The sequence below is a fragment of the Dryobates pubescens genome, chromosome Z, assembly GCF_014839835.1.
Source record: "Dryobates pubescens isolate bDryPub1 chromosome Z, bDryPub1.pri, whole genome shotgun sequence".
Lineage (NCBI taxonomy): Eukaryota > Metazoa > Chordata > Aves > Piciformes > Picidae > Dryobates > Dryobates pubescens.
The window spans coordinates 48,189,248-48,203,238 of NC_071657.1; the positions used below are offsets into that span (position 1 = coordinate 48,189,248).

Genomic DNA, 13,991 nt, shown 5'->3' on the forward strand with positions numbered 1-13,991 from the left:
TGTTTTGCACAACCTGCTTAAAGTTTGCAACTAAATGCTTGTCTTCAGTTGAGCTGACAAGAGAAAAGAGGGGGCTCAGTGAACCATGGCAGGGCTGCCATGAAATGACAGGAATCATTGGCATACATTTCAAATAGCTCTCTCAATCCTATTAAAGTATTGCAGTCCTGCTTTAAAATAGACAAGTATGAAACAACTTTGATAGATAGAGACTAAAATGGCTTATTGATTTTTTTTTTCTTTAGACTGAGGAAAATTACCCAAAATGTGTCATTCTTTAACATTTAAAAATATACTACATAATAAATTAACAATTGCAATAAATAAAAGTTAAAGAAAATAACTGTTTCAGTAGGCAAAGAATAAGAAACACAGAAATGTGAACATACAAATGCACATTTTCATAAAAACATAACCAATGTAAAATAATACATACACTGAACAAAGGTAGCCAGAAACTGCACTTTAATTGCATCATTTTACATTATTGCCCTTTTTTCCTTTCTAAAGATACAAAGAATCTGAAAATCCATTTTCCACTTCTCTTTTGGGACTGGATGTGACATTCGGGCTGAAGGAATTTACTGAAGACCAAGAACTGGCTCTATATTGTGCATAAAGCTGTAGAATGTGCCAGGTTCAGCATGTGATGCCAAAAAATCTGGGATACAGCTCTGGTCAGGCTGAATTCCTAGCTTGAAGCTATGATGATGTCTGAACTCCCTCTTGATTCCTGGAGTAAAATAAAGTAATAAATTAATTTTTAAAAAATAATCTAAATTTACTCTTAAGGAAGCAAGAAATAATTTCATTATATCTTTCACAAAGATATGTGCATGAAGTTTTTTATTCTTGTTTCAAACATGCTTAAAATATATACTATCTAAATATATATATATTTATATTTAATAAGCCTGAGCAAAGGACATTAGCTGGAGTATTCTGCACTAGTACATGTTAGCAAACAATAGCTATCATTTTTCATCAGTCCTGGCTCACTGAAGAGGTTCCAGAAGACTGGAAGCTGGCCAATGTGATGCCCATCCACAAGAAGGGCCGGTTGGATGAGCCAGGGAATTACAGGCCTGTCAGCCTGACCTCAGTGCCAGGCAAGATCATGGAACAGGTCATCTTGAGTGCAGTCACACAGCACTTAGAGGATGGCCAAGGGATCAGGCCCAGCCAGCATGGATTTAGGAAGGGCAGCTCCTGCCTGACCAACCTGATCTCATTCTATGATCAGGTGACCTGACTGGTGGATGCGGGGAGGCCTGTGGATGTAGTCTACCTGGACCTCAGCAAGGCCTTTGACACTGTCCCCCACAGCAAACTCCTGGACAAGCTGTCAGCCCATGGCTTGGATGGCAGCACACTGCGCTGGGGTAGGAACTGGCTGGAGGGCCGAGCCCAGAGAGTGGTGGTGAATGGTGCCACATCCAGCTGGCAGCCAGTCACTAGTGGTGTGCCCCAAGGATCAGTGCTGGGCCCTGTGCTCTTTAACATCTTTATTGATGATCTGGATGAGGGCAGTGAGTCCATCATCTGTAAATTTGCAGATGACACCAAGCTGGGGGCAGGAGTTGATCTGCTGCAGGGTAGAGAGGCTCTGCAGAGGGACCTCGACAGGCTGGACAGATGGGCAGAGTCCAACGGCATGAGATTGAACACATCCAAGTGCCGGGTTCTGCACATTGGCCACAACAACCCCATGCAGAGCTACAGGCTGGGGTCAGAGTGGCTGGAGAGCAGCCAGCTGGAGAGGGACCTGGAGGTGCTGGTCGATGGTAGGCTGAACATGAGCCTGCAGTGTGCCCAGGCAGCCAAGAGGGCCAATGGCATCCTGGCCTGTATCAGGAACAGTGTGGCCAGCAGGAGCAGGGAGGTCATTCTGCCCGTGTACACTGCACTGGTTAGGGTGCACCTCGTATACTGTGTCCAGTTCTGGGCTCCTCAGTTTAGGAAGGATGTTGACTTGTTGGAGGGTGTCCAGAGAAGGGCAATGAAGTTGGTGAGGGGCTTGGAACACAAGCCCTATGAGGAGAGACTGAGGGAGCTGGGGTTGCTTAGCCTGGAGAAGAGACTCAGGCATGACCTTATTGCTGTCTACAACTACCTGAAGGGAGGTTGTAGACAGGCAGATGTTGGTCTCTTCTCCCAGGCAACCAGCACCAGAACAAGAGGACACAGTCTCAAGCTGCACCAGGGGAGGTTTAGGTTGGATGTTAGGAAGAAGTTCTATACAGAGAGAGTGATTGGCCATTGGAATGGGCTGCCTGGGGAGGTGGTGGAGTCACCATCATTGGAGGTGTTCAGGAGGAGACTTGATGGGGTGCTTGGTGCCATGGGTTAGTTGTTCAGGTGGGTTGGATTGGTTGATGGGTTGGACGCGATGATCTTGAAGGTCTCTTCCAACCTGGTTTATTCTATGTATTCTACAAATACTTAGAAACAACTTTCCCCCACTCTTATCATTCCTAGAGGGTGTTTTTTCAACCAATTGAATGAACTTATTATTAGGATGGACCCCATCTGGTCCAAGTGGCTCAGCAAGTCCAAACTACTTCATGGATTTCAGGCAGATTATACTGCTCCCTGATCCCATCTACTAGTTCAGGAGGCCAGTTATCCTGAAGCCCTCCTGCCCTACTGTTGAAAATGGAGGCAAAGAAGGTATTTAGAACCTCAGCCTTTTCCTCATCTTCAGTTACAATGTTCCCCTCTAGGTCCAATAATGACTGGAGGTTCTTCTTGCCCTTCTTTTTAGCATTAATATATTTGTAGAAATGCTTTTTATTGTCTTTCACAGAGGTGGCCAGCTTGAGTTCTAACTGGGCTTTTGCCTCTCTAATATTTCTTCTACATGATCTAACAACATCCTTAAGCAACTCACAAGTTGCCTCCCCCCCTTTCCAAAGGTGATACAGCCTCTTTTTATCCCTTAATTCCGTCAAGAGCTGCTTGCTCATCCAGGCTGTTGCTTTCCCCACTGACTCATCTTTAGGCATGTGGGAACTGCCAGTTCCTGTGCCTTCAAGAGCTGCTATTTGAAGTAGGTCCAACCATCCTGGACCCCTTGGTTCTTAAGGGCTGCTGCTCAGGGTACTTTCTGAGTAAGTTTCCTAAATAAGCTGAAGTTTGCCTTCCGGAAGTCCAAAGTGAGGGTTCTGTTACTGCTCCTCCCTATTTCCCTGCGTATTGAAAACTCCACTTTTTCATGATCACTGCACCCTAGACAGTCTCCTACCAGCACATCTCCCACCAGTCCTTCTCTATTTGAGAACAGCAGGTCAAGAATAGCCTGAACCTTTGTAGGTTCACGTAACAGCTGCATCAGGAAGCTGTCCTCCATACACTCTAGGAACCTTCTGGAGAGCCTTCTCTCTGCTGAGTTTAGTCCCCAGCAGATGTTTGGCAGGTTAAAGTCACCCTCAAAGACAGGATCTGATGATCTTGAGACAGTCTCCGATGATCTTGAGACAGTCTCCAGTTGCTTATAGAATATTTTATCTGCCTCCTCATCCTGGTTGGGTGGTCTATAACAGACTGCAATCAGGATGTCAGTTTTGCTAAGCTTCCCTCTGATTTTAACCCACAGGCACTTAATCCTTTCATCCTCAACCTCAGGTTCTGTGGCATCAAGAGATTCCCCAATATACAGGTCCACCTCTCCTCCTCTTCTCCCTCCCCTGTCTCTCCTAAGGAGCTTGTAACCCCCACCATGCAGTGCTCCAATTATGTGAATTGTCCCACCGTAATGGCGATTATATCATAGTTTTCCTGGTGGACCAAGACTTCCAGTTCCTCGTTTGTTACCCATACTGTGTGAGTTGGTGTACATGCACTTCAGCTGGGCTGCTGATTTCTCAACCCTAATTTATGTCCCACTGTCTGCTCTCCAGAGAGACTGGTTTCATCACCCACCCCCTTCAAACCTAGTTTAAAGCCCTCCCAATGAGCCCTGCCAACTCCAGTGGTAGTACCCTCTTGTCCTTTCTAGATAGTGTCACCTCATCTAGGTCCAGCAGGCCTGGTGCAGTAAAAGTTGCACCTTAGAATACATAGAATATAGAATACATAGAATAAACCAGGTTGGAAGAGACCTTCAAGATCATCACGTCCAACCCATCAACCAATCCAACACCACCCAAGCAACTAACCCACGGCACCAAGCACCCCATCAAGTCTCCTCCTGAAAACCTCCAGAGATGGCGACTCCACCACCTCCCCAGGCAGCCCATTCCAATGTGCAATCACTCTTTCTGTATAGAACTTTTTCCTAACATCCAGCCTGAACCTCCCCTGGCACAGCCTGAGACTGTGTCCTCTTGTTCTGGTATTGGCCACTTGGGAGAAGAGACCAACATCCATCTGTCTACAACCTCCCTTCAGGTAGTTGTAGAGAGTAATAAGGTCACCCCTGAGTCTCCTCTTCTCCAGGCTAAGCAACCCCAGCTCCCTCAGCCTCTCCTCGTAGGGCTTATGTTCCAAACCCCTCACCAACTTTGTTGCTCTTCTCTGGACTCGTTCCAGCAAGTCAACATCCTTCCTAAACTGAGGGGCCCCGAACGGGACACAGTACTCGAGGTGCGACCTAACCAGTGCAGTGCACCTTGATCAAAGAACCCAAAATTCCACTGCTGGCACCATCCCTTGAGCCAATTGTTGATAGTATGGGTTCTCTTGTTCCTCTCAGTGTACACCCTGTATGATGCTGTTTTACTCCTCAGTACTTTAACAATGTGTTTCAATTGATGCTGTTGAAATAACAATCATTTAATCAGGTCACAGAATATGTTAAAATTTCACAAGGAAAGCATAATTACATAAAAAAAACACAAAAGTTAAGATGTTAAGGTACATATGAGTTTTTAAACAGTCTTTCTGTCATTTCAGGAAGAGTATACCCATATAGACACACACACACACAAAGGCAGAAATGTATATACATGGAGGCACAGATTCCAATACACACACTCACAGGCACCCAGTGAGAGGCAGAGAAGTGTATGTATATTGATATTTTTAACACATCCAGACTCAATCATATGTATAAATGAAATATTCCCTTTTCCTCTTTTACTATTGCTCTATGGCTGCCTCTTAACATCTACTTCGACAGCTCCCTTTGATACGAAATCTATTTGCTGATCGCCACAAGTCATATTGCAGCTACTTTAAATCATCCAGGTTATATTAAACTTTCATTATGAACCCATACAGTAACAAACTGGGATGACCACCTCGAGTTAAGTTAAAATGAGGTAGTCTCTTGAGTTTTCTTAACTATGGTGGCGATGAGGATGAGATAATCAGCAGAACTGTGAAATAAGATCTGCAACACTCCAGCATTTCAGTGCTTTTTGGCTCAACACTACGATGAAAGGATACCACTAAAAAGTCAAAACAGAAATGAGATTTACTGCATTTGTATCTGCACATATGAAAAGAGATCTCAATGAAGGCATACACCTATTACACCATATAACAGTTTATTATTTTACTCTTTTTATCAGCTGACCACATTGACAAAATTCTCTCCAAAGTCACTCATAAAAAACCACCATGGCAATATTGAAATATACATGTAATTTGTAATGTTCTAAAAGCACTTTTGTGTGTAAAAAATTGAAATCATTAAGATACACGATGTAAATAAATTTAAACATACTGGTTTGTACTGCTTTCAGCATTTCAACTAATCAGCATGTCACAATCAGCGAAGTCACGTGCTACAATTACACTCTCGTATTAAAATTTTTTCACATGCAATGAGGGTTTTTTGAAGAATGTGGCATAAAAATCCCAGTAATTAGGTAAGAAATCAGATTTCTTTTGAGAGCTCCAAAAAGAAATGTTTGAAACTTAATGATTGGCAGCAAGTCAATAGACTACGTTACACTAAAAGCTTCACTGTTGGGGGAAAAAAAAGCTGGTTTAGTTATCCAGATTCTGTGCTGTACTTCCTACAAAGAACAGAATAGTATTTGTTGAATAAAAAGGAAAACAGGATCTAATAGCAATATGATTGATTTAAAAAAAAAAAAAAAAAAAAGTCTTGGCTGTTACTTATTAGAACTGTTCTGACCCAATATCATTACATACACTTGTGATGAATAAAAACCCAGGTTAGAAGGAAAAATACTCGGTACTGTTGCAACAATCATTGTAACAAATACCTGTAAGCAGGAGTTTTAAAGGCAGTTATACTTTCCCCAGCAGACCTATTTAGACACCTTTCTAAAACATGTATTAAATTGACAAACTCAAATTACTATGCCAGAGCTGTGATAATAATCCATCATATAAATATGCATTTAGGTAATTTTTAGAAGAGGAATTATGTATCTTTAATAAGGTATCTGTTCAGGTAAATCTTTAACATAGCACTTACATTTACCCAATAAACTGTAAATGATTCCATCTAAAGTGTTACGCTTCATCAGGCAAATAGATATTTAGGATGCAACACATCTAGCTTTCAAAATATTTATGTAAAACAGTAATTGGTCATGTCCTATGGTCATTCTTCAAAGTTTGATAGCCTAACTTTATAAAACATGTTTTCCCACAGACCGAAATATGAAAGGTGAGTCTGTATTACAGAATAATTGCTTTCTACACTGCATTTAACTTCAGCAGATTTTTAGTATTAGACATGCAAAATTATTTCCAAAACTATTCTTCACTACAGTTTTCTTCTGTGACTAGCCTGTGAACACATTAGGGTCTAGTCTGCAGGTTGTCTCATGATATATGAGCTGTTTTACCAAAGCTAAAATTGATTTATAGTGAGTTGATTAATTATGTATGATATTGTGAGGAAATATCATAATACCATCATGTATTATATCCTTATACATGTTTTTATTGCAATGTCTGCCTACTCAAAGACACTCTATTTGCTTTTATATGTCAATACTTTATCTGTCAATATGCACAGTCAGACATTGAAATTAGAAAACTATGCACACATTATGACAGTGATGCAAACAGACAACTACATAAAGAAATTCAGTGTTGGAAATACACTGTTTATCTTCACCTGTAGGGGTAAAACTTAAAACCAGATTTGAAGCCACAAATCAGTCAGAATGTTTCAGCCTTCAAAGTCTACACAAGTCTAATTTTACCAGATCACAATTTTTGCTATAATATCAGGCTACAGCTTTTCAACTGCTTTTTACCATTTGTATATTACAATAATTCCTTTCAGTTTTGGGATTTTCACTCACTTTAAACTGCTTTCAATAATTCAGTTTCAAAACACAGTAGCCCAAAGTTTCCTTCCAATTTCTTATGACATGTAACGTTCTAAGTGGTAAGATTCTGGTGATTTAAACACTCAGAGGTCATGAATAACAAGTTTGCATATATGGCTTTGATTGAAGTGAGAAATTAATGAAAATACTTACAATCAGAACAGAAAATGACCAAGTAAAAAAATAAATAAAATTTAAGAACAACAACAAAAATCACAACACAATACAAAGACTAAGTTACGGGGGTTCCCTGTGAGAGGATGCAGGTGGAGCAATATGTTCAGTGTTATATCCCAGGGTAAATCAAAGACAATCATTGAATTACAAGCCAAAGCATGACCTGGAAATCACCAGACTATTACAGGATGCTTAGGTGAGGATGCCTGACAGCAAACAGGAGAGCAGAGCAAGGAGCAAGCTGTAGTTTCTTCTGCATTCTAGCAACTCCTAAAATCTCTGGAAAGGCTCTAGCACAGTCCATCAAGAGCAGGAAGAAATGTAAAGTAAGCACAGATGCAGAGAACGATAGGGGGAAACAGTCACTACACTTCTCCACAATTGATTTCTGATACCAATTCCCCTCACCCCAGCTCTAGAACATGCAACACCAGTAGGCAGCAAATCAAACAGACAATACAGTTCTTCTTAGCTTCTCCCACCTACGCTGTCATTGTAGCTTGCATCATTTAATGCAGCGATTTCAGTGTTAAAGAAACAACCACTGTCTTCAATAACCATTTTGAAGCATTTATGTGTGAAACCTATTTCCCTATAGAGAAAGATACACATTTTCACACCATTATCAACCTCATTCCCAGACTGCTATTTCCAAGACCGGTTTGTCTTTTTCAAGACAATGCCAATGGATTGCCAGTATGCTGCTGTTGTTGCTCCAAGAGCCATTTATCACTCTCAGTGAAAAAAAACCCAAAATATCAGACTTATGAAAATGCTAGAAAATAGTGCTTCCAACAGAAAGTATTACTGGTGAGTATCAGTGAAATACAGTGCTAATTAACAAACTTTTTTTCAAAGCAGGAATGTATGCAGGTCAAAACTGTTAAGTTTGCTTCGCATGTTGATGATTTTGCAATTCCACATGCTGAGGCTGTAGGACTAGATTAGTGCTCTGACACAAAGTAGGAAAACAGTAACACTCAGTATAAATTTTAATTGGCAGCACTTCTGCCTGGATTCTGCAATGTGCTATCACAGAATCATTCAATGGGCTGCCAACTCATTACATATTAAGTTAGAAAGGTAGAACATAACACATTTTGGGTGCTGCTAGCCAACAATACTAATGGCTTTTTCCATTATCAGAGAATTCCCTCTTCCAGTTTCAGAAGCTTTTAAACAAACGTATGAGTCTGCAATATCTGGAAATGCTTTAGCATTTAATGCATTCAGTGAAAGCACACTCAAGAGGCTCAATTAAAAACAATTAAGGGGAAGATTTCACAGTACTGTATTTGTTTTTCTAAAATAAAATCCTGTTTTGTTCAAACATACTTAAACCCTGAAGATGGATTCTCAACTCAGCTTAACACCTTCAACAGTTTTTGTGTTAAAGACAAATAATTTTTTTGCATTGACAGTTTTGATGGTTTCTAAATATTTTGGCTGAAATCCACCACACAGCCTGTATACTATGTTTCTTTTCCAGATGCTTCATTGGACTACACATTTTCTCCCATTTTCAGGTGAAATTCTCCAACTACACTAATAATACCAAAGCATTAGGCAAACTGTGTAATGAGCGACTTTCATGGTAAAATACTCAGTCTGTATTGATTTCAACATGACTTTCCAAATCCTTTAGTACTTTTTGCTCATGCTTACTACCCCTGTCTTTCCAGTTTCTCAAGAATGGAGGTTACTTTTATTTCAATAAGAAAAAATATTTTTAATCTGAGTAGCTAGCACACATGGTTATTGGTTTATCCTGCACTGCACATTGCAAACAACATTGAAAGGTACACTGTACCACTGCACTAAGTTGCAGCGATGCTGCTTCATATTTTTCATCACTGTAAAAGTTTGTCATTGTGTTTAATTGATGTTCCTCTTACTTCCAAGAAACTCTTTCCTGCTATCTAAGTTTTACCACAGCTTTTCATTGTCTGAGATCAGTATCCTTGACTCTGATGGCTCCCTCTCACCTCTTCTGTCTAGCAAGAAGAGAACATGGTGACTACAGAGACTAAAATGTGATACTGTATTGAGACACAAGTGGCTCATGAGGTAGTCTCTCCACTTAGCCTCCTCTGCCAGAGGTAGTGGGAAAATATTCCCTATTTAAATAAAGTGTCAAACTTCATATTCTCTTGCAAAATTCAGTCATCAGCTGAATTCCTAGACAGTGTGACTGTCTGACGTAAGCCTTCCAAGTTTTATCTGAGTTGCATGTATACTGCCACTGCAGCAAAAAAGGTAAAAAGTGTATTTACATTCATTTTGCCAAACATTAGCATCTTCTGTCCAATCATTTGAATGCAGAAGTGTTAGGAGAAAACATCTTAGAGAACAAGGGTTGACACATGCAGTGTGAAATCTTAAGGTGCTTGAATGCAATGAGGGAGAAAGTGAGACAGAACCATATTTCATCTCCCTAACAGTGCTATAGTCCACATGAACTTTGTGACATGTCTCTGTCTCTCAGCCACACTTCACTAGCTTCTGCTGACACTCAGCTGTCAGACAGCAACCCTTTACCATGCCCCTAACATGCTCTACAGCTTCACCCAATTAACTCGCTTTCACTTGACATTGCAGCAAAAAGCTTCATAATAGGTGGTCAAGGTGCATGGTGTCTGCTTGCCCTCTAACTGCTCAAGCACATCAAAATGGTTAGCTAGCTACCTTCTTTTAGTCTGTCTGCTTCTAACTGGTGCAAATACAATTTAGGTATTCTGCTATGGAACAGGACAAAGAAAGCTGATATTTGCTAGCGGTGCATTAATTTAGCTTTCACCAAAGACTAATTTTAATGCAGGATCCTAAAGCTAATCATCATAAACATTTTTTGGGGGGAAAAAAAGAGAAATTACACTGATTCAGTAAAATCCTTCAATCATTTAAAATTTAATAAAGATATGCTGAAACAGCAATATGGATGCAAGGGGGAACAAAAGAAAAAAGTCATTACTAATAGCGACATTTAACAACATAAAGAATAAAGGTCTAGGAAGAGTGAAAGTCTTTATGATTCAGCTTTTTTGCATTAAAAAATCTTTAGGCGTTCAGAAGATTCATTTTTGCTGTAAGTTTCTGCCAAATATACAATATTTTTGAGGAATAATATTCAGAAATATAAGTGTACATAACTAACAAAACAAACTATTATAAAAGGAAATCTACATTTTAGAATTCTCCTGACAGATTACTTAAAAATGAGAACAAACATAGGATTCACTGTTACTGTTCAGATGTATGCTTTGAGAATACTCCAGCTTGCTCACTACTTCTCTCAAGTATATTTGTATTAAGTATATGGAGTAGGTCAGAAAAGGCCCTTAAAAATCCAATATGCATTAAGTACAGATGACATTCAAGTGCTCTTTGCTGAAGAGGTATGCTGTTAACCAAAGACAGAATAGGCTGGATGAGCACTGGTGTCTGGACAGCAGAATCAGATGGGTGGATGTAGTGAATGACTTTTGGTACCCTTGTGGGTTTCAACTACCAGAATTCCAGGAAGGTACAATTCAAAAGACTACCCATGAAGCTCTTTCAGATTCTAAACTATAACAAGTTCAGATAGGTTGTGTAGCCTATTTGCTTTCCCAGCATATATGGAGGGATATGTCCCCTTGAAGTTCTCTGTAAAAATCACCCAATGGACATTTTTTTCACACATCAAGAGAAGCAGACATCCCCTTTGTAGAAACTGGAAACTCAACAGAAGCTATGAGTACAAAAGAAAGAAAACAAAAACTGCATTGATTGAGGTGTAAAGCAGACACCACTCAGCAGAAATTTATGCAAGGACATAGAATCAACTTATCTTTATGAAAGGTGATAAAAAGGAGCACATCATATGGACTTGGAATCTGCACAGTTCTGGCACAGGCTGCTAAAGCAAAGATAGGGGTTTTTTTGCAGCAGTGAAAGAAAAGTAGCAAATATCTCACTCAGATTTGAAGTAGGAAAATGGTATTACTCTGACTTGAAATTAAGCACCAAGGACTCACAAGGCCTGTTAGCATAGAATACTTTTGCAGAACTCTCAAATAAACTTTAGGTGAGCAAAAAGTGATTTAAGTCCACTTAGATTTGAGAATTTAATCCCTAATCCTGAAGTGAGAACTGAAGCACTGATCTCATGAATTGACAGTATTTAGTATCACTTAGCAAACTGCATATTTGCCTTAGCTCTTAGGAGACAACAGAATTAGGATCATATACTAGACAAAATAAGACTTAATGCAACCTGTCTGCACCAACTTGAAAAATAGACTGATTGTAATCTGTGACCCAAAATACAAACACTAGCATGTTGAGTAAGAACAGGAGCAAAAACTGACTGACATACCACATGCTGAGAAGTGAACTACCACTACCTTCAGTTTTCTCAGAACGAATCTTTATGATTAAAATCATCAATCTATTAGGAGGACAAAGGGTTCCACTCCTTTTGCACTAGCAAAAGCAGCATACATTTTCTGGATTATCCACTGAAGATGTGTAGCCTCCTACCTTCCAGCCAAAATCCTGATAAGGGCTCAATCCCATTATAAACTATAAACTAGCTTAGATTCAGCAGGAAGAAGTATTTTTGGCTTTCTGCAGGTTTGGAACAGTTTTCAAACTTTTCATTTGCACATCCGAAATATGTATGGCAAGTCAAACTTAGTTGAAGTAACTTCAGAAGGGTATTAATTACTCCACATGAAAATGGCATGCAATAGTTGAAGCAGAGTAAATTCAATAAAGTTCTAAAGGGTAGTTTTACAACAGTAACAGTCAGGGAAAGCAGTTGGCTTTCCAGCAGCATTGCTTCTAAAATATAAGTTGGTATCTGAACAGCCTAAAAAAAAACTTCAGCTCAGTTTGCATTGATGGCTAACATGTATTCTTCTGTAAATGCAAGATCCAAATTACACTAACTGGGCAAGGAATCAAGCTTATCAGTTCTACACAGCTTGAGTGTGGGCGAACTAGGTTTACTGTCTCTATTGGTTTTGGTTAAGTTATACTTAAAACTTAAAACTGAAATTAAATAATAAAATAAAAACCCCTAATCATTAATTCAACAGAACTTCTTACACTTACTAGATTCCTGAGCACTATCAGAAATCACTAATGGAATTAAGCTGGAGGTGGGGAGATTCAGGCTGGACGTGAGGAGGAAGTTCTTCACCATGAGAGTGGTGAAGCCCTGGAATGGGTTGTCCAGGGAGGTGGTTGAGGCCCCGTCCCTGGAGGTGCTTAAGACCAGGCTGGATGAGGCTCTGGCCAGCCTGATCTAGTGTGGGGTGTCCCTGCCCATGGCAGGGAGGTTGGAACTAGATGATCCTTGTGGTCTCTTACAACCCTGACTGATACTATGATACTATGATCAGCCTCTAAGAACTGCTCTTAGCTCAGGTACTAGAGGCTGAACATGTGGTCCGAGGAACCTGCTAGGCAAATGGAACTAGTATTTCCTGCATCCCAATCAAACTGTGATAGTTTTAGGTTGTTGTGCCTTTAAAAAAAAAAAAAAATGAGCAAATCTACAGTTGGGTGTAAAAAGGAAAACAAGGATTATTCTTAACGGATTTCATTGGTCAGATGTGAGATGTACCATAGCAATATCTCACATTCATTTCTCATTCCGTTCTCTTCCTTCTGGCTGCTGGCATGTCTGCTTTGCAGAGAAGGAGTTATCTAATGACCTTGAGATAAGCATTACTGACTTCCTAACGATGCTTTTAAACGAACTGAAATTTCCCTAACATCTCTCCTTTTCTCTTTTCTTCTAATTAACCACAGGGAAAAGGGAGAGGCTGGGGGGAAGTGTGAAGTGTGAAGGGGGAAGCGGGACAGTGTCCTCCTGCCCAAGGAGGATTTCTGTGCTGTTTTTAATTTTGCAAAAACTTTTATAATATTGCAAATACTCTATATTTTGTACATATTCATTGTATTCCATTATTGCTTGTAAAATACAGCTTTCCATTTCGCTCCCCCAACTGAGTTCAGCTGAGCTTTTGTTGATGTGGGTGGGTTAAACCACCACACATACCTTATGTGAATCAACATTTAAAAAATGCTAATGGAATTTCATCCTTTCATATATATATATATACACACATATATATATATGCCAAATGTGTGTTCTGAAAGCAGAGAAGAGTTAAAACAAATTTTAAAAAAAAAAAGAAAAAGGAAAAAGAAAAAATGGAAACCACCACCACCTTAAACACTGCTAACTTTCATTAGGCGTGTAAAATTTTAATCAGAGAGTCACGAAGAACATATAACGAGACTTAGAGAGAGGTTTCCTCAGCTTCCTGGTGTGTGAAACAAGAAAGCTGCAACGCAACTTCAAAAAATGGTTTTACACAAGGATAATCTAGTAATTCAGTGTGTTTTGTAATTCCAGAAGGCTCCCAATTAGATTACGGTCTTCTAAAAAATCTCTTAAATGGAATCACTGCACCACCATAATGTCACTTCACTTTCCTAATATCATCACATGTAGCAGGAAGACTCTGCTGGTGATTAATTATACTATTTTGTCTGTATTTT

At 39.7% G+C, this 13,991-nt stretch overlaps 1 protein-coding gene across 1 annotated transcript in view; it reads right to left on the bottom strand.

Moving 5' to 3' along the window:
- Positions 1 to 463: 463 nt before the first annotated feature.
- Positions 464 to 13,991, bottom strand: part of CCDC171 (coiled-coil domain containing 171) — a 215,909-nt gene continuing 202,381 nt past the window's right edge. Inside the window, 2 exon segments of the mRNA XM_054178071.1 lie at positions 464 to 606; positions 609 to 723. Coding sequence (XP_054034046.1) covers positions 505 to 606; positions 609 to 723 — 217 coding nt within the window. The 3' untranslated portion in view covers positions 464 to 504.